The sequence below is a fragment of the Drosophila mojavensis genome, unplaced genomic scaffold, assembly GCF_018153725.1.
Source record: "Drosophila mojavensis isolate 15081-1352.22 unplaced genomic scaffold, ASM1815372v1 contig_80, whole genome shotgun sequence".
Taxonomy (NCBI): domain Eukaryota; kingdom Metazoa; phylum Arthropoda; class Insecta; order Diptera; family Drosophilidae; genus Drosophila; species Drosophila mojavensis.
The window spans coordinates 6,274,388-6,295,513 of NW_025318906.1; the positions used below are offsets into that span (position 1 = coordinate 6,274,388).

The window sequence follows — 21,126 nt, forward strand, 5'->3', positions numbered from 1 at the left end:
TTATGTTTTTATCAAAAAAGCCCACTGCGCAGGGAACTGGAAAAGAAAGTAAGAGCAACGGGGAGGGAAATATGAAGAGCGAGAGAGAGAAATTGCCAATTTGTTTAGATTATTTTTCGCTCACTTCTTTTATTTTGCTATTGGAATTTGGCATATTTTTTGGAAGGCAATTCCTCTCTTTGTTTGAATATCAAATCATAACAAAATACCATAAATAATTTTGCTTGCTCTTTGGGCTCTTTATGGAAATTTGTGAAAAGAGACAGCTGACTCTCTAATGATATTAAAATAGTATGTATTTAGTTGTTGCGTGCTTTGCTTTGTCACATGATTCGTTTTTCTTATAATTATGATTTTTGACAACATTGAGCAAAATTTCCTCTTAGGCTGCTAGTAATAGTTCAGTTTGCAAACCGGCAACATGGTTAATCTGACGCTCTACGGATTGGATCCCAGTCCGCCAACGCGTGCCGTCAAAATGACGCTGGCTGCCCTACAATTAGCCTATAAATATGTTAATGTTAATGTGCTCAAGGCAGAACAGCATTCACCAGCTTATCTACAAAAGAACCCACAGCACACGGTACCCATGCTGGAGGATGGGCCAGTTCGTTTCTGGGACTCGCACGCCATAATGGCTTACCTGGTGCGTAAATATGCCAAGGATGATTCACTGTATCCCAAGGATTTCTACAAGCGTGCATTGGTGGATCAACGACTGCACTTTGAGTCGGGCGTGGTGTTTGCTCATGCTCTGATAAGCATAACGCGAATGGTTCTCTTCCTAGGCCAGACAAAGGTGCCCAAAGAGCGCATTCAGGCAATTGTCGAAACTTACGATTTTGTGGAAGCCTTTCTCAAGGATCAGGAATATATTGCCGGCGATCAGCTGACCATTGCAGACTTTAGTCTCATCTCCTCCATAAGCTCAATGGTTGCATACGTCGAAATCGATCCCGTTAAATATCCCAAACTGAGAGCTTGGATGCGTCGCATGGAACAGCTGCCAGTTTATGCAGAGAATTCGGTAGGAGCGCGTCTCTTTATAGCTTCAGTGAAGAAGGCAAAGTTCACAGTGGCCGAATGAGAGAAGAGCAGAGAGCAGAGAGATAACTGTAAGTGGCAATTCTATTTTCAATGTGAAATAAACAGAACGCACGTCCACTCAACATGGCTCTCTTTATTGAACAGAAAGCTGAGGTAAGCATGATTAGCAATATTCTCTTATGATGTTAGTTTTGGTCATTAATAAGGTTTAGTGAATTTTTTACTCAGCTTAAATACTTTGTTTACGTGCACAAATGATTAGGGGAGCTTATGACAAATTTTAAGCATTTGGGATACGTTTTAAGCCCTCAAAGTCTTATACACAGTTGCATACATAGTTTTTCTTTAACTTTCTAGCCAATACTCTTATACGTATCTGTATATAAATTATTCGCATAAATATATGTAAGTGTTATACGAACCATGACCATTTCAGTTCGAATGCCCCAAACACGTGTCTCACTTACCTAGCACACGTAGTGTTATCAGTTTATCGCACCTGCATATCTATTGTTTGATAAGATTTCCAGCTTTGAGTGCCATAAAAAGGTCTTCCAAGAATCGTAAGGAAATGCTGAACATTATAAATTTTTATTGTTTCTATTATACATATAAGTGAAGATAATGCCAAATAGTTTATAATATTTATAAAATTAAAAACCTAAAGTCTAATAGAAAAATTTTATACTGAAAGATTTTTATTTTTCCAGTGAAAATTGGATATTTATGGGCTATATTTAGCTAGTAACAAAAGCTTTATATCATATTCAGCTAGTAGTTAGTTATAGCCATTTGACGTATCACTTTAATATATTGACATCTATGCATGCTTATTGGTCAAGCCTCTTTGATTAATGTATTGTCAGTTGCTACAGCTGCTAAGCTCTGTTCGTATGTATAACATATAGTATAGCTATATAATCAGTACAAGCAAGTGGAATACATTTAGATAGTAATTAAAACGACAAGCGATTACAGCTCAAAGTGACAGACAGGGAGAAAGAGATAGTGAGAGAGAGACAGGTGATGAGCTTCTATTGAACTATAGCAAAAGAATCGAGGAAGATTTATTTAGTTGAACTATAGCATTAAAGGCTTTCAGACGTCTCCAGCTTAAGTATAGAAATGGGCAAATTGGTATTGTACGGTGTGGAAGCAAGTCCTCCGGTGCGTGCTTGCAAGATGACCCTGCATGCTCTCGGTCTGCAATACGAGTACAAGCTGGTCAATATCCTGGCTGGCGATCAGCTCAACAAGGAGTACACTCTGAAGAATCCACAGCATACGGTGCCCATGCTGGAGGACGATGGTAAATGCATCTGGGACTCGCATGCTATAATGGCTTATCTGGTGCGCAAATACGGCAAGGAAGATTCGTTGTATCCCAAGGATTACTATAAGCGAGCTGTGGTGGATCAACGGCTACATTTCGAGTCGGGCGTTGTCTTCCAAGGTTGCATAAGAAATATTGCTGCGCCGATCTTCTATCGCAACGGGACAGAGGTGCCGCGGTATATGATCGATGGCATCTTTGATATGTACGATTTCCTCGAGGCTTTTCTGGGCAATCAGGACTATTTGTGCGGCTCGACCTTGACCTTGGCTGACTTCAGTTGCATCTCATCGGTGGCCAGCCTGTTGGGCCTCGCACCCATCGAATCGAAACGTTATCCGAAACTTAGCGCATGGATAGCGCGCATGGAACAGCTGCCCGATTATCAGTCGAACAATGGCAATGGCGCACAAATGTTAATTGATCTGTTTACCGCTAAGATCAAAAAGATCGTTTAGAGAGAGAGATTTTAAATGACATAAACACCAATGACATAATTCAATCATCTGATAGAGAATCTACGTATGTGCCAATTTATATAATAAAGTAAATATATTTGTGTTAAAGGTTTTGCATATATAAATATATATATTAACGATTTAAATTTTAAGTTTTCACATTTCTTTCCAATACATATGAAAACAATTACATAACCGTACATCTTGTTTATTGTCATAATTTTGAATAATTGGAAACAAATTCATTATCACATTTAACAAATCAAAGAGCTTGGAACAAAGTTATTTTCTAAGGCACCTATTCGAAGTAGAAGTATATAAAAATATTTGACAATGCCCCTTTTTATGTAAACAAAAAATAGTTTAACAAATATTATTGCACAAAAGTAAGAATGCTCTACGCTAATTGCTGAGTTGTTTCTGGTTTTTTGTTTTGTTTGGAAAACAGCTTAATTAGTGACTTATACTAATTGGATATGTTGTAGTCCTGGTTTTCTAACTGCCTAACTGGATGTCTTGCGCTTCTCGAGCGCCTTCCAAACGAGTTTCATGCGCTGCACACACTCCCGATGCTGGGATTCCCACAGCAAGGTGGTGAGTCGTCCCACGGTGGCAACGCCATCATCAGAACTGCGCAGCCACTGTAGCAAGAGTTGATAAATCACCTGCAAGATATAGATAAATATAAAGATAATAACTTATATCGTATATGTACAGCATATGACTAACCTCCTTGATGTTGCCATGCATTTGATGATCAATTATTGCTTGTTCGATCTGACCCTCTGAGTGGCCCAGATCGCGCATCACCTGTTTCCAGCCCTCGCCCAGGTGAGTGGCGACCGCGTCCAGTAATCGTTCGTCTGGCTCCTGCTGTGACTGCATCATTGCCACAATGCTAACGGTTTTCCTTGGCACACCATGTCGGACTTTGACATCGGATGGCAGCGCTCCGGCCACATCCTCCGTTGTGCTTGTGCTGCCTTTACGTGAACTGCAGCCAGTTAAATTTTGATTGAAATTGTATACGGAGCCAAAATGCAAATTGCTGGCATTCGAGAAGTTCATCACCACCTGTTGCTGTGCACTGTGCACGTTCATTGTATTCATGGTATTGGTGTTACCATTCACTAGAGCACTTCCTGGTATTTGCGCCGATTGCACCACATCCATGGAATTGTAATTGGGATCGGAGAGCTCGCGCAGCACCGATTCGGTTAGATCAGCGGATGGCGTTGGCGTATTGGAGGTCAGCGATAATGCGCCGCTATTGTCGTTATCTGCCTCGCTAACTGGCAGTGCATCTGTTTCCAAACGTCCCTCCGCACTCATGTTTGTGTTGCTACTGTTACCGTTGTTTGTGTCTCTGTTGCCGCCAAAGATATTGGGCAGTAAACTCTTTAGTTTTGGCATATTTTGTGTCTGTATGCGTGTGCGTCTGTGCGTGTTTGATTGGGCTATAAATAAATTGTATTTCGGAAATGCCAAGAGAACGGGTATTTTCCAAGACACAAAAAAAAATATATAACTCGCTCTCCTCTTTTCTTTTTTGTCTTTGTTGTGTGAATGGCAACAAGTTGAACGGGCGTTGCTATATTTGTTATCGATAGTTGTGTATGGTAAATCACCCACAATAGCGCTCGACTGGCAGCACAAATTTCTTTTAACCGCAGCGTTGCCACTGCGGAAAACGCCATGTGGCAGCACGCCTGCATTTTGCCACGTTCGCTCAGTTGCTCATTCATTCACTTTACTTGGAGTTGATATCCGCTTCGTGTGCGTATTGCAGTTCTAAGTGGAAAGTTTTTAACTAAAAATAGTTTAACTGTTTTTAAAAAATTCACTAAAGTGCCAACAAGAAACTGTGCGCGCCTTATTAAGCAATTGCAATGCTACAAGTTTAAAAAAATGTGCTTAAATTTACGTTTTGTGTGGGTCGAAGGAAGGCGGCGGCGGCGACGACGACTAGAGAGAAAATTTAGGCCGCGGCTGCCGCAACGTGGAAACTTCTTGCTTGCATTTTACAAAAATGAATTGAAGTCAAATGCCCACGATCGAGTGCACATGCGGAAATAGTTAAATATACGAACGTTTCAAATCATGCATATTCAAATAAAAAACAACGTGTTTTTTAATAGTATTATCACAACCGTACGGGCCTGTCTGTCGCTGCCAGCGTCGCCGCTGCTGCTGCCGTCGTTGTCGTCGTCGTCGTACATCGTGCATGCACACAGTTGAAGACACAAAAGTCAGAGCCATATTTCGTTGTCCGCTGCGGCGGTAGCGGTGGAGGCGGAGACTTCACGCATACACCAATAAAATTAAGCACACACACATACAGTGTTATGTATATGTGTATGTAAGTGTGCCTATGTCCGATTGATGGCAGCGGGAGCAGCAGCAGCAACAGCAGACATAGTCGGCGGCATTTATGCTTGTGGTAGTGCGCGCGTGCCTCTGTATTGTGTGTGTGTGAGTGTGTGTCGGTGTGTGAGAGCATAAGCTATACGATTTTTGAACTTTTAGTATTCCGTCTTTCACATACATACATTACATTCGACTAAAATGACCAAACTTTGCGGTCGCTCTGCCACACGCTCAAACAAGTTGAAACCTTAACAGATGAAGAGACCTTTCACCCACTTCAAGTGGCAGCAGTCGCTCTCACAGCAGAATATTTACTACTACTACGCACTAAGCGTGCTCCTTTACTCTTTAGCTTCCGCCTACACACACACACAGAGACTAATAAGCATACGCACACATATTTTATGCTCCACTTTTTATGCACTCAACTGCAGTAAGAGCAACAAAAACAACAACAATAATAATTGTCCAATAAGTGGCCCGCATGTTTATGCATAAAGGTCGCCGTCAGCTTTTGCCATAGGGCAGCGTTCACTCACTCTCTCTCTCCACCTACCTCCCGCTTTTCCTGTACACTCTCTCGCCCGCTCTCTTGAATTTATGCACATTTGTGTTAATAAACACGGGGCAGAGGCTTGCCAACGCTGCCATATGCTCCACCAATTGCAATTGCATTGCATTGCAGAGCAGCGCATTTGGGGCGGCAGCACGAAAACATGTTTTTCCTTTTGTTTTGTGTGTGGTTTTTTTTTTTTTCTAATTTGAAATTGATGCATTGTGCCATCTTTATTGCTTTCTGCTGTTTAACATGTTTTGATTCACATTAGATTAAATAATTAAAATTCTTGTACATGTTCATTGTGTATTTTGCAGCTGGAGACACGCCAAGTTGATCAAACTGGATTTTGTTAAAGGACAAATATAGGCCGGATTTTTTGGATTTTACAGTACAGTAAGTTGAACAACCTGCATACAAATATTTTTACGATCATGAAATCCACAGCATATTTTTGTATACATTTGCATAATTAAGCATTTTACACAGAGCCCAGTGCTGGCAACTTTCGAGCTAGTCTTAGGCAACATAAAAAAAACCAGCTAAATTTTATTCAAAACTGCAGCCAAGTCTAAGTCTGTCGGGAAAAAGGCGAGTTTGACAACACTGCTTTGCCAGCTCCAAGAAGTAAATGTCTTCTTTTGAATACCTGCAGTCGACTTTCATGCAAAACTGGCTACGTCAAGGTTTTTTTTTGTTTGTGTAGCTACTCTCTTACACATACATACATACGTGCCTATGTATATCTGCTTCAGTTCATCTGACAAGAGGAGTACCGTTAAGCCAGACAACAGGCACAATTTGCTTAAGTAACAGCATTTAAATTAATATTGGTCTAAGCACTTTACCAAAAAAAAAAAAAAAAAAAAAAAATGAAGAAAAAAAAAACAATTTCTATATGTAAATGTGCATAGAAAATGCTCAAGCTGAACTTTGGTTGTCTTGTCGACGTCAACGGCGCTGCAGCGCATGCATATGCATAGTAGCATTTACATATGTATGTGTGTTTCACTTTATATGTGTATGCGTGTGCCTTTAATTTTGTGTTACCTGTGTTTCTTTTCGAGCTTGCCTCGAAAGGTGCCAAGCCACCAATACAAACGCAGCGACAAAATCAAGAAGTGCGCATGCAGTGCAGAGCCACAACACACGTACAACTACAATTTCATTTACGTTCACATGAGTACACATACAGATACACACACACACTTGCCGATCATTTCATGTAGTTGCCGGCTATCATCCGGTTTTATGGCTCCCTCTCGCACAACTCCCTGCCACACAGAGCACTTCGTCAAGCTTGACTCTCTCGCTCGCTCGTTCGTATTTAGCGTGTCTCTTCTTTTGACACATTTTTATGCGCTCATGCGTGTGGAGCATCAATGACATTTACGTGCAGTTTGTAACGCTTGCGCACGTAACATGTAGATTATCTTGAAAATTTTTAGGAACAAAAGTGAAACTAATTTAAAAATATAATAAATAATAATTTAGAGATGCACAGATAATTTCGAAATTCATTCTGTCATATTAACTCTGGCGTTGGCTGTGTATGTGTGGTGTAATTTGTTGCAGAGTATTTTCTTATCGGCTTGGCACAGTTCGCTTTCCTTTTTTCGTTCATTTTGTGTATGCGCGTGTGTCTGTGTGTGTGTGTAAGCTGTGTGTATGTGAAATCAATGGCGGTGATAGTGGCAACGTCTTGTGTTGTTCTTCTGGCTGCTGCTAAAGCAGAAGAAAAATGTAGGCTAAAAAACTTGTTGGGCGCTGATTTAGAAAACCACACACACACACAGTCAGCCAACCAGCTTTGAACAAGTGCATGTCTTTAACGGTATTCGGTTGAAATACTTTTGTACGAAAGAATGCTGCTACTCTCGATCTCTCTCTTAGCCGTTTCTTAACCTTTCACTGGTATAAACCGGAGTTTTTTTTTTTTCCGTACGTACATACTAATAACAGTATTTATTGAAGTATTTGTGTACTTGCAGTGCACATGTAAGTATGTTTGTGTGTGCTTATGTGTATTTATATCTCGCCTCTTATCAGCTTGATCGATAAGTATCAACTATTTGCTTTGAAAATTTTTGCCAGCGTGGCCGCTGATAGAGCAACAAAACTGTCCACTTATCACCCGATGCTCGAAGCGGACCTTCATATAAAGTCAACGTATGTCTATACAATGTATGTATGTATTTATTTGCCCAATATTTTCGCATAGCTATTACGTGGCCATTTCTCGTTCTGTACAGTTAAAAAAAAAAAAAAAACCTAATGTCTAATGTCTAACGCTTAAATAGAATTGGTTTATCAGCTGAGCGAGTCGAGACCCCAGTCCTATGCCCGACTCTACTACCTATAGAAGCAGCAAGCGTGTTATCATCGGAGCGTCAACGACATACGGGTCGCGCTGCCTTATCAAGACCCAAAGTTGATTTTTATGTGCCTAATGCCTGTGTTTCTGGTTTATCTAGGATTTATTTTCGTTCGCTGCCAAGCGAGCAAGTGAGCGAGCGAGCAGCAAAAGAAAAATAAGAGAATGTTGAATATATGTAAATGCAAACACATACATATATAAATGTATATATGTATATACAAATAGATGTATTGTAGCTCGGCTTTCGGAAAGTTCAGTTAATGCTAATCGACAGCTGTTCAAACAATAATTGTTTGTCATTGGAAACTTCAGATATTTCAACTAAAAATAATGCCTCGTAAACAAATAATATTTTAAAATTTATTGGGTCAGTAGTATGATCGGAGTTCAATTATACAACTATCTATGCAGGTGATCATAATAAAAGAACTTTGATGTTTATAAAGCTTGAACACCAAATGTATAGGAAACATTAATAGAAAAGTAAAGATTTGTTATTATCAATACCTACGTCTATGAGAAAAGTCCCATTGATTATTTGTATCTGGACTTTGAGCTATACCTATGCATTGATTATGTATAAAATATTCTTGAAATGGGCATTCTAGATAAGGGATGCTAATGAAGAGAGGCATGACGAGGCATACTAGAAAAAGTTACAGATAACGAAATATGGTGGAAAATGGGTATTGCATTAGATAACGAAATACACAATAGTTATGAATGCGAACGGATATAAGAAATAGATCAATAAAAACTCCTCAATATGACTATCAAAATGCCTATCTATCTAGCAATTTAATATTTAATATTCCGTAAAATGCAATATTCATATATAATTTGAACGCATTGTAAAATAAACGCAGTATTTCATAAAAATTTCCCGCTAATAACTAACTGATTTCATGCATTTTCATTATATTATTTTGCTTTCTTTTATTTCTAGTGTTACTGTAACGACTTGGAACGAAAAAGGACTCTTCTCTTTTTTTAAGTAATGCAAGCAGCAGTGATGGAGGAATCTAACGGTAAATGTCTTTAATCTAAGCACCTAATCAGCTTCTATATACATTTTTATCGATCTTCCCGTTTATCGGTAGCAACTACTATTGAGCAACAACCAAACGCACTCAACAATGGCCAGGAGCTGGTGTCGTCCAACGATCAGCCATCGTCGCCCACTCCGGTAGCCACGCCCACCAGCAGCACCGGCACCGACAATGCCCAGCCCACGTTTAGCTATGACGATCTGTTCCCGGCTTTGCCGACGAACTCGTCATCAGGCGCACCCCTTGCAGCGCCCGCAATTGCGCGTGTGACTAGCTCGCAGAAAACTCAGGTGAGTGTAAGAACAACAGGTGTTTGACCTACACTTTATAGAATGCCACTAAGACCAGCAACTGTTTTTTTTTTTTTTTCTATTAGGTTCTGCATGTGCCTATGGAAGAGCGCAAATCGACGGAATCGGAGAAATTCGGTGAAGGTGAATCGAAGCGCATTTGCCAGCAGATAACGAAGGAGACGGGCGCTCAGATTGAGATTGTCAGCGGCAAGAATCAATCGCTAACGTTCCTGATCAAGGGCAAGCAGAGCGAGTTGCTCGATGCGCGTCGCAAGATCCTCATGAGCTTCTCGACGCAGGCCAGCCGTCAGGTGAACGTGCCTCGTGAGCATTATCGCGTCATCCTGGGCAAGCGTGGCGACCGCCTGCGTGAGCTGGAGCGTGCTACATCGACTCGCATCAATATCCCACATCAGGGTGATGAGAGCGATGTGATCACCATTGCCGGCACCAAGGAGGGCATTGAGCGGGCCGAGCAGGAGATACGCCAATTGTCTGCGGAGCAGTTTAAAAAGTCATCGGATCGGATAACGGTGCCGAAGATCTATCATCCGTTCATTGTTGGCCCCTATAATGAGAATCTGAACAAGCTGCAGGAGGAAACTGGCGCCAAGATCAATGTGCCGCCGCAGCAGGTGCAAAAGGAGGAGATCATTATTTCGGGCGAAAAGGATGCTGTTGCCGCTGCCAAGGCCAAGGTGGAGGCCATCTACAAGGAGATGGAAAAGAAGTGCTCCACGGTCAGTGTTGAGGTGGCCAAGCCACAGCATCGCTATGTCATTGGACCCAAGGGCTCAACCATTGCTGAAATCCTCCAGTTGACGGGCGTTTCCGTTGAGATGCCACCCAATGACTCAATCTCGGAGACCATTACGTTGCGTGGTCCTCAAGTTGCTTTGGGTAATGCTCTCACTGTTGTCTACCAGAAGGCCAATTCGGTGAAATCGGTGGAGATCAATGCACCGCATTGGATCCATAAGTATGTGATCGGACGCAAGGGTGCGAATATGAAGCAACTCGAAGAGGATTGCCCCAATGTCAATGTTAATTGCTTGGAGGACAAGATCAAGCTAGAGGGTGATCCCGAGAATGTGGATCGGGCTGTCTCGTACTTGAATGACATCATACGCAACTATGAGGAGAATTTCACTTACGAGGTGATGACTGTGAATCCATCGTACTACAAGCATATTATTGGCAAAGCGGGCGCCAATGTGAATCGCCTCAAGGATGAGCTGAAGGTGAACATCAACATTGAGGAGCACGAAGGCCAGAATAACATACGCATCGAAGGCCCCAAGGCCGGTGTGCGTCAAGCGCATCGGGAGTTACAAGAAAAAATCGACAAACTGGAAAATGAAAAGTCAAAGGATGTCATCATCGATCGTCGGCTGCATCGCTCCATCATCGGTGCCAAGGGCGAGAAGATTCGTGAAGTCAAGGATCGTTATCGTCAGGTGACAATTACGATACCGACACCCCAGGAGAATACTGATATTGTTAAGCTGCGCGGTCCCAAGGAGGATGTGGACAAATGCCATAAGGATCTACTGAAGCTGGTCAAGGAAATCCAAGAGTCATCGCACATCATCGAAGTGCCAATATTCAAGCAATTCCATAAGTTTGTCATTGGCAAGGGCGGCGCCAACATCAAAAAGATTCGCGACGAGACCCAAACGAAAATCGATCTACCCGCCGAAGGCGATACCAACGAGGTGATTGTCATCACTGGCAAAAAGGAGAACGTACTGGAGGCCAAGGAGCGTATTCAAAAGATTCAGAACGAACTCTCCGATATTGTTACTGAAGAGGTGCAAATATCGCCCAAGTACTACAACTCCATCATTGGCACCGGTGGCAAGCTGATCTCCTCCATCATGGAGGAGTGTGGCGGTGTAACCATCAAGTTCCCCAACAGCGACTCCAAGAGCGATAAGGTAGGTCTATCTTTTGGCATATATTTGTTAAAAATCTAATCCTGTGGATTTTCAGGTCACGATTCGCGGTCCCAAGGATGATGTGGAGAAAGCCAAGGCCCAGCTGCTGGAGCTAGCCAATGAGCGGCAACAGGCCTCGTTTAGCGTGGAGGTGCGCGCCAAGCAGCAGCATCATAAATTCCTGATTGGCAAGAATGGTGCATCCATACGCAAGATTCGTGATGCGACGGGCGCACGCATCATCTTCCCCTCGAACGAGGATAGTGACAAGGAGGCCATCACTATCATTGGCAAGGAGGAGAGCGTGAAGAAGGCCAAAGAGCAGCTGGAGGCAATCATCAAGGAGTGCGACGAGGTTACTGAGGGCGAGGTAATCGTTGATCCCAAACATCATAAGCACTTTGTGGCCAAGCGTGGCACCATTCTGCATCGCATCTCGGAGGAGTGTGGCGGCGTTATGATTTCCTTCCCACGTCCTGGCACCAACTCCGATAAGGTGACCATCAAAGGCGCCAAGGAGTGCATCGAGGCGGCCAAGCAACGAATCGAGGAGATCGTTGCCGATCTGGAGGCGCAGACAACCATTGAGGTGGTCATACCTCAGCGTCAGCATCGCACCATCATGGGTGCACGCGGCTTCAAGGTGCAGCAGGTCACCTCCGAGTTCGATGTGCAGATCAAGTTCCCCGATCGTGATGCCACCGAGCCCGTCGAACATCTAACCAATGGCGTCAATGGCGACGGTGAGGCCAGCGGCGAGGGTGAGCCAGCGGCGGAGCCGGTGCGTCAATGCGACGTCATTCGCATCACCGGACGCATCGAGAAGTGCAATGCTGCAAAGCAGGCGTTGCTCGATCTTATACCTGTCGAGGAAGAGCTGACAGTTCCTTTCGATTTGCATCGCACCATCATTGGACCGCGCGGCGCCAATGTGCGTCAGTTTATGTCCACGCACGATGTCCATGTGGAGCTACCGCCCAGCGATCTAAAGTCGGACATCATCAAGGTCTCTGGTACGCCGGCTCGTGTGGCCGAGGCACGCGAAGCGCTCGAAAAGATGATTGCGGACTATGAGGCAGATCGAGCTGATCGCGAACTGCGCTCGTATGTGCTCCAGATTGAGGTCGATCCGGAATATCACTCGAAGCTCATCGGTCGCCAGGGTGCAGTCATTAATAAGCTGCGCGCCGATTATGATGTCAATATCTCGCTGCCTAAGCGCGACGATCCCAATCAGCGTATTATTTCCATAACTGGCTACCAGGCCAAGGCCGAGGCAGCTCGTGATGCCATCCTGGAGATTGTCGGTGAATTGCAGACGTTGCATCGTGAGGTCATCGAAATTGATACGCGCATCCATTCGCACATCATTGGTCATCGTGGACGCACCATCCGCAAGGTCATCGATGATTACAAGGTGAGATAGCTGAGTGAATGGAATAACTGGTAGAATCCATCCATCATTCATTTATATATATGTATATTCATATTTAGGTGGACATTAAATTCCCATCATCTGATGATGCTCAAGCCAATCCAAATGCTGTGACCATCATTGGCAAGGAGGAGGATGTGGAGAATGCCAAGGAAATGCTCTTGAGCATGGCTGAGGATTATGAGCGCGATTACTTGGAGAATTTGCCGCCATCGCCGCAACCGCAAACGGTGGGCGCCTTTCTCACTGGTGGCGCTGGCGCCAGTTCCGGTTCGGGTAGCGGTAACGGTGGCAATAGCAATGAGAACGGTTTCATCATGAAGGATGCACCGTGGGAGAAGAAACAGCAAGCCAAGAATCTAATTGCGCCCAATACCCAATCGCAGGAGGATTTCCCGGTGTTTGCCGCCGGCGGTGCTTCTGTAGCGGCCACGCCCATTACCTCGGTGTGGGGGCCGAAGAACTAAGAGAGAGTAAATAGTCCAATCAGCGCCAGCTGCAGAAAGCGACGGGGATTCGGGGTAAACGAAACGAAACGGAACAGAACGGGCGGGCGGGCGTTGAGCAGCAGGCGTGCTCGGTCGGAGTCCTTAGTCGAAAACTAGTGTCAAAAACAAAAAACAAAAAAAAATATGGTACAGGTTGTCTCTCTCCCTCACATCACCCTCTGTCTCTCACATACTCTCTCTCTCTCTCTCTTTCACTCACTCTCCCAGGAGCTTTTCTACAATGCAATTCAGAAACAAACAAAAAACGACAAAATGTTCATAAGAAAAACTATTTTTATATAATTTGATACAGAGAAACTCTGACCTACACACACTCACAAACACACACACATACTCAGACACTTGAAATTGCATTTATACAAAACAAAAAGAAAAACAAAACACACTTTAATTTAGCGCCAATTTCTGCCCATCCTCAACCTATTACTCCCTGTTTCTGCCCCATTTTCTTGGTTTGCCCTCAGCCACCCAAAAAAAAAAAGAAAAACAAACGAAAAAAAAAACAATGACTTAATGCCAATTTCTTTTTATAACCATATTTCATTTCAATGCATAAATATTCTAATTAGTTCAAGCTACTTAAATTTAAGCAGAAAGTTCAAGGAATGTTTTGTTAAAAGTGGTTGCAACAAATTTAATTGAAACAAACACAAAAAATAATATGATATTTTATGAAACAAGAATGAAAAGAAACCCAATATAAATTTATATATAAGCAGAAAATGTTAAATATGTACTTTTTCGATTGCTGCTCTATTTTACATTACAAATCAATATTGTTTATATACAACTTTTTTTGCTGCGTATTTCGCTCACAAAAGCTGAACCGAACCGAGTTATTAGTTTATTATATATTTTTGGGAAAAACGTGCGTGTTACAACATTTGAAATGAAATTGCAATTGAATTATATTCAAAAGATGTACTTTGAAATTATATTATATATATTCTTATTGGTATATATATATATAAATATATATATGATATGATATGATACAAAACGCACGCCTGCTTTTGCTCCAGTTTTATATCCCATTCACATTTCAAAATGAATATAAACATTTTAATTTTGTGCAATCATCTTGATTTATATTAAATTGTTTTCGACTTATATTTTCCACTTAACAACTTTCAATATATATTTATATATACACACGGCGCTCAGACCCTGTTTTATGATTTAAAGTTGAAACACAAAAAGTATGAAAAATTAAAACAAAAAATAAAAAATATTACAATTTTTTTACTTACCAACAAAAACAAACATTAAAAAAAAAACGATAAAAACAAACAAAATAAAACAAATAAAAAACGTAAACCAATTATTTAGTTTTGATTTCCATCATTTTTAATTTATTCTTTTGTTTTTCTTATTATTTTTCTTTCGATAACAAAAACGAAAAATGAGAAACGGAAAGAAAAAAAACAAAAAAGAAACACCAAGAAAAACAGACCTGATATTGTAAATTTTTTTAAATATACATATTTACAACCAACTGCATTAGTAACTCTAAGAAAACGTAGTAAATACAATACAAAGTATATAAATGTATATATTTTCCTATATTAACGGACGTAAATCAAATGTAAGAGCGAAACGAAGCGACGAAGTAAGCTGAAAAGCAACAAAAAAATATGACATGACAATTTTCACTTATGCCATTTTTTTCCAAAGCAGGTTATTCAAATACGAAAAACGATGTATTTTTATTTCTTTTGAAATACAAAAAAATATATATTATATATTTCAACATAAATACTGTTTTGAATTTGGCGCTGCATAATGTATTAAGCAGCTGGCAACGCCGCAAGCTCGTCTATCGATAAGCCTGTTTGCCTGACTGACCATCACTAAATATCAGAAAGCACAGCCACTTTTTCCGTGCTTCTTCTTTCGTCAAAGTTCTTGTTAACAACAAAAAAGTAAATTGTCGAAATTGTGCTGAAACCCAATTAAATTTGAAGCTGCAACATTAAGGAAAACGCAAAAACAGCCCAGCAATGGAGGATCGTAAGTGTTCGCTATACATACAAATATGTAGATTATCGGCTGTGGTCTTTGACACATCTATTCGCCGCATGCAGTTGAGAAAGTGGTCGCGTGTTCACCGTGATCCCTGGTTCGCTTATTGGAACCTATTTTCTGTCGCGAGACTAGCTAATTAGATGGCGGTTTTAACCAAAAAAGGCATTTCATTGTAGGTGGGAAGGCATATAGGCCGACTGCACAACGGGTAGCCTGTTTACAATTTAGATGAGTCATGGCCAAAAGTTTGATTGGATTGCCTGCTTGCGCCTGTCCCTCCGCTGCGGCTGCAATGCATTAAACTCGTAAGAGTTATTTCCACAATTGCCTCAAAAAATCAAAATCCATTTAAATATTTACATTATCGATGCAAATTCTGACAACGTGGCAAACAGCTTGTGAATCTGCTGTGGCCTTTGTGTACAATTTACACATTGTTGCATGAACAACAACAACAACAACAACGGTAACAATAACAAGCCCTGGCAACGCCTCCCAATTCGCCTAGTTTATTTTTAATTGAATATAGAACAACAAAAAATGTACTGTGGCATATAACAATTTTATTACATTTTGTGGCTTGTTTATGTTGCGACGTCAATTGCGGACACAAATCATTTTCAATATAATTTTCCATATCTCTAAATTGAGGCGCACAAACAGCGAGAGAGAGAGAGAGGGATTCGTATAGTTTGAGCCAATCTTCCACTTGTTGATCATGCAATTCTCTGACATTGGCAATAAGAAAACCCTTGATAAACAGACTGAAGAGAAAGAGAGAGAAAGAGAGAGAGAGAGAGAGAACGAACACGACTGCAAAGACAATCTTGCAGTTTGTTACTCTTCTTGTAAAGTTAAGCTTTTGCGCTCTCTCATCCTCTCGCTGTTTGCTTTGGTGTTGCCAACTTGTTGAGTTACAGTTACAGTTAGTTCGGCCAGCAGAGCTCTGCAAGCTTACCAATCTGGGCTCAGTTCAAGTTTTGCTCTGTCAGCGCGTGGCAGCGTGGCAGAGAACGCGCTTTAGTTATGTTTTGGTAGTGGAAAAAGGGGAAAACGCTTTTCAAACATGAATCTGTAGAAAGACTATGGGTAAAAGCAGAAGAACCGAAACAAAGCAAACAAAATACAAAACAAATCTGTTCGGAGCGCTCGCTTTGAAATGTACGCCGCCACGTTCCAATTAGAAAGTGCTCGCTGTTTCTGCTGAACATGAGATAAACCACACAGAGACTGAGCGTGTGTGAGAGAGAAAGAGAGAGAGAGCCAGAGAGGGATACAGTATGGGAAGCGAATCGGAGCCTGTCAGCTTGGAGTTCATCGAGGATTCTTATTTGCCCCGCATCGATGACATCACCACGACCCCCTCACTCGATGAACTGGAAATAGCAGCAGACACTGAAACTGATTGGTTCAATGAAACGGCCGAGCATTATCTACGCAATTTGACACTCGACGAGATCTTCTATGATGTCGATTCAGATTATGCCAATACGCTTGAACTGCAAGCCGTCGAAACGGAATTCATGGCAGCCAAGCTGTCCAATCAGACGCCTTCGTCTTCTCTTGCGAAACGTTTCCGTCTAAAGTTCTTAACGAAGCGTACAATGCGCGATGTTAAGGTCACGTTTATAGACTTCTCGAAGCCCTATCTGGCAAAAATATCAAACAGCGATAACTATAAACGATTTCTGACTATAGGTCCTAGCGTTGCTAAAGGTAAAGCTAAACAGTTTTGGGATTGGGGTGGCTCCAATGAGACTGGAGTGATTTAAGGCCGAAAGATTTCGTAACTTAGAACTTGTTTTACTGTAGTTTACTGTAGTAAACCGTTTAGCTTTATAGTACAGTGAAAGCGTACTGCAACAAATTTGCATACCTCTAGTGTGAGGGTAATTTGTTAAATTACCGAAGCAGTTACTTGATTTATTACATATTTTATATATACATTTTATATATACAATTCTTTTTTTTTTTTTTTTTTTTTTTGTCAAATTGGGAACACGACTAACACACTTTAATTGCTTCGTGACTAATCAGCTTTTCTTAATTCTCTCTATTTACCTCTTTGCTTACGCTATACGAAACAAAAATAAAAACAGTTTGTGAGTATTCAGTTTTGGTTGCCTACAACATATTTGAACATATTTTATGCATATTTTGATACAAATTTTTAATGAACCAACTGAAATGAAATTCGATATTACACAGCGCATGATAAAGTCTTTGAGGAAGTTGTCTTCCATGGAGGTACATAAAAACCAAACCTCATTTCTTTTGGATTTATTATTAATATACAAAATTTACATTTTCGCCAGCTCTTTTTAGTTAGTTTTCTAAAAGTAGTATTTATATACATATATATTGCTAGAGTACCTTGTTTAACTGTTTTCTATTTTAACTTTTGCTCAGATAATAGCGCCCATTTGTCGGAACCAGTATCGCCAGCAGCGTCTGTAGCATCTGCAGAGATTGCAGCTGAATTTGCTGCGCTCACCGTTGAAGAGAAGGAACAGAGACGCGCTGAATGGAGTCAGGTAAGTGCTGAATCATTTAGTCATTACGAGGGTTGCCTTTATAATTACTTTATAAAGATGATTACAATTTTAATATTAACAACAATTATTCAGGCAACCTTCGTACATCAAATATTTGTACTACATTTCATATCTAATCTATATTTTTATTGCTCTTTTAGGAGCTGGCACGTGTTGAGGAAGAGATCAATACGCTGCGCACGGTGCTGGCCTCCAAGACGCGCCATGCTTCAGACTTGAAGCGTAAACTGGGTATTACCGTCTGGAAGGAGCTAACAGACGATGTCAATCAGGGCGTTAAGAATCTGAAAGAGAGTCATGTGTAAGTCTTCAACGTAAAGCGACAGAGACAACTAAATAGCTAGACTTTTAGATTCGATTTAGACTTTTGTTAATCTGGCTTTTTCTGTTTGTATTTGCTTTATTTAAAATTTTGTGAAAATTTGATTTTGTATTGCATTCCATTTAGTTACCAATCAGTGGAACAGAGTGTGGGCAACATATCAAAAGCTGTGCATGAAGCACCACTGTAAGTAAAAGGATTGTCTGCTGTTCCATCTATATCCCCTCACATCCAAAATTTCTGCTTTTGTATGCCACTAACAAAAATTGCTTTCACATGTAATAATCTCTATCTCTCTATATGTACAAATTGCTATATTTATATTTTATATGTTTATTAATGTCGTACAATTTTCACTTTTCAGTTTCCAACGCACGGAATCGGTTTTGAAGACAACGGGTGAGAAAACGGCATCGGTATTTGGCAGCATTACGAGCGGCATTACGTCGAAACTCTCACAAATGAAAAATTCTGAGTCGATGCGTTCTATTGAAGCCTCTGTTGGCACTGCCTATGAGAACGTTAAAGTAAGCTATGAACAGAACAATTTTTTGTGCCAATCTAATGCGGTAACTACTATTTTTATTATAAATATATATACTCAATATATATCTCACATACTATACGGAGGTGTGTGGCTAGAAAATAATGAGACTAACTGTTTGATTTTGATTTCATTACATATTTACTTAATGTCACCTTGGAAATGCTTTATATATTAGTTAAATCTAATTGCTTATTGTGTGGGAAACAGCTGACAGTTTCGTGCTAGTAATAAGGTAGCAAATGTAATTGTGGCCAGCTGAATTGGGCTAGAAAGTTGCTGACTGATTATATGAGACACTTTAAGTTGTGAGAATGATAGGGCCATTCGGACTCGTCAGCAATTAGCGTTTAAGCTTCTCGTTATATGTTACTCATATACAATTCGTAACTAACGTTAGCGTCTCTCTTTGTTTTGCTGTTATTCTTGACGAAGGTTGGTAGTATACGTTTTGCTCTTATACAATTTCTAACGATCGTTAAGGCCTCTCTCTCTTTATTCTTAGAATACTTCCACTCTCACATATATTCTTAGATAACTTGTCCAAGCTGTAAATTCTTCATAAATGATTAGTTTTCTGTTAGATTTATTTATCTATGATTTCGTGGTGTCGACAAAGTTTTTATCATGATTTAAACCAACCGACAAGACTAAATTAGATTAGATTCCTATCACCTCAGCTATTTATGTTTGACATGAACAGGCAATCCAGCCATACCTCATGTCAATTTTCATGTATTATGATTTCTTGCTTAGTTATTAAAACTCGGTATTACTAAGAATTCGCTGTTGTCAGACAGAAATTACATTTAGTCTCATTATTTAATAGCCACGCCTCTGACACGATCTATACCTAATATACATCATTCGTAACTAACAGATAATTCCCACACCCACGCCCACATACACACGCACAGCCACGCGCCTACTTTAGCTAACTACCTTTAACACTCTCTGCAATACACTAGAATATCGTGCGGCTTACTTTACTCTACAATTTTAGTTTAAACTATTTAATAATCGCATGCTAAATGCAAGCTGTTTTTCGTGTCTTGTGTGTTTTGTCTAAACAACCTGTGTTTCGGTTCTCTTCTATTTCTATTTCTATTGTAGACGAAGGTGACATCGCGTTCGGGTTCGGTATCCAGTTTCCCAGATGCTTTAGATGAGAACAATTCATCATCGGGATTGAATTCACCTACAGACTCTCTAACAAAATAAAAAAAAATAAGCCAACACAACACGAGCTGCGTAAAATAATCAAAAGAAAAAAAAAAAATAATAATAAACAAACAAAAAATAAAATATATACAAAATTACACACAGACACACACATACACAAACAAACATACATAAATAACACTTAAATACATTTATACACGTAACACGAAAAACGGAATTTAGTTATTTATAAATGAATACTGTGTGTTATTAATATTACTATACTATTATACTATTTAAATGTATGTTTCATAAATTTAACAAACTTTGTTGCTAGCATACATACATACATATATAATATATATATGCATGTGCGTGTGTGCTTTGCATTCAATTCATAAATTGTTTTGGCTTTAATCAAATGGAACAGTTCATAAAACTTTTAGAATTCTTTATGCATAAATTTATACAAACATATAAATGTAACTAAGTGTCTGCTTTATACAAATATGCATTATTAACATATTTAACACACAGCCACACACAAAAACACACATGAAAATTAAAAAAAAGCAAAGTTCATTCCTAACTTTTTTGCCGCTCGACTTAGCAAAAGAATATGTGTATATTATTTATCAATATATATATGTATATTTTTATATTTTCATTTATTTTTTTCTATAGACTTTGGGTCGTGTGGCTAAATGGCGTACATAAGAAATTTATTCCAAAATTTAATTTAAAGTTATTCTAAACTTTTTTATTATTATTCCTAACTTTTTTGCCGCTCGACTTAGCAAAAGAATATGTGTATATTATTTATCAATATATATATGTATATTTTTATATTTTCATTTATTTTTTTCTATAGACTTTGGGTCGTGTGGCTAAATGGCGTACATAAGAAATTTATTCCAAAATTTAATTTAAAGTTATTCTAAAACAAATTGGAGCTTGCATGCTTTTTAAAATAAATTGATTATTTAAGAAGAACGAGGAGAAATGGCCGTTGAATATATACAAAATTTAAAGCACACACACACAAAGCTAATTCGTTGCAACTATACTTGATCTAAGATTTGCTATATGTGTATGGGAACTTTAAATAAAAACGAAAATTTTTGTGCCCCAATCGAAGGAAATGTTTGTTTTGATTCT

The 21,126-nt window shown here is 40.0% G+C and overlaps 5 protein-coding genes across 17 annotated transcripts; 4 read left to right on the forward strand and 1 right to left on the reverse strand.

Moving 5' to 3' along the window:
* The first annotated feature begins 83 nt into the window (after window positions 1–83).
* On the forward strand, window positions 84–1,169 carry LOC6578917 (glutathione S-transferase 1). The gene has a single exon (XM_002004780.4). The coding sequence runs from the start codon at window positions 422–424 to the stop codon at window positions 1,085–1,087; it is 666 nt and encodes a 221-aa protein (XP_002004816.1). The 5' UTR covers window positions 84–421; the 3' UTR covers window positions 1,088–1,169.
* Window positions 1,170–2,101: 932 nt separating this feature from the next.
* On the forward strand, window positions 2,102–2,946 carry LOC6578918 (glutathione S-transferase 1). Its single transcript, XM_002004781.4, has one exon. The coding sequence runs from the start codon at window positions 2,173–2,175 to the stop codon at window positions 2,836–2,838; it is 666 nt and encodes a 221-aa protein (XP_002004817.1). The 5' UTR covers window positions 2,102–2,172; the 3' UTR covers window positions 2,839–2,946.
* Window positions 2,947–3,030: 84 nt separating this feature from the next.
* On the reverse strand, window positions 3,031–4,409 carry LOC6578919 (protein immune deficiency). Its single transcript, XM_002004782.4, has 2 exons — window positions 3,568–4,409; window positions 3,031–3,503 (listed from the first exon to the last, which is right to left on the reverse strand). The coding sequence occupies exons 1-2, from the start codon at window positions 4,249–4,251 to the stop codon at window positions 3,342–3,344; spliced, it is 846 nt and encodes a 281-aa protein (XP_002004818.1). The 5' UTR covers window positions 4,252–4,409; the 3' UTR covers window positions 3,031–3,341.
* A 104-nt stretch (window positions 4,410–4,513) lies between these two features.
* On the forward strand, window positions 4,514–14,187 carry LOC6578920 (vigilin). Its single transcript, XM_015163363.3, has 7 exons — window positions 4,514–4,614; window positions 6,079–6,157; window positions 9,085–9,166; window positions 9,239–9,477; window positions 9,564–11,417; window positions 11,473–12,834; window positions 12,912–14,187. The coding sequence occupies exons 3-7, from the start codon at window positions 9,136–9,138 to the stop codon at window positions 13,317–13,319; spliced, it is 3,894 nt and encodes a 1,297-aa protein (XP_015018849.1). The 5' UTR covers window positions 4,514–4,614; window positions 6,079–6,157; window positions 9,085–9,135; the 3' UTR covers window positions 13,320–14,187.
* Window positions 14,188–14,794: 607 nt separating this feature from the next.
* Window positions 14,795–21,105, forward strand: LOC6578921 (tumor protein D52). 13 transcript variants are annotated; one of them, XM_015163367.3, is made up of 8 exons: window positions 14,795–15,371; window positions 16,220–16,222; window positions 17,595–17,633; window positions 17,796–17,920; window positions 18,082–18,242; window positions 18,390–18,449; window positions 18,628–18,832; window positions 19,921–20,470. In XM_015163367.3, the coding sequence occupies exons 1-8, from the start codon at window positions 15,362–15,364 to the stop codon at window positions 20,026–20,028; spliced, it is 711 nt and encodes a 236-aa protein (XP_015018853.1). In that variant the 5' UTR covers window positions 14,795–15,361; the 3' UTR covers window positions 20,029–20,470. The 13 variants fall into 13 exon arrangements, with proteins under 13 accessions (XP_015018853.1, XP_015018854.1, XP_015018858.1 ...); XM_015163372.3 differs by lacking the exon at window positions 17,595–17,633 and having other exon boundaries at window positions 14,797–15,371; XM_015163375.3 differs by lacking the exon at window positions 18,390–18,449 and having other exon boundaries at window positions 14,798–15,371; window positions 18,628–18,790; window positions 19,921–20,138.
* Window positions 21,106–21,126: the final 21 nt, after the last annotated feature.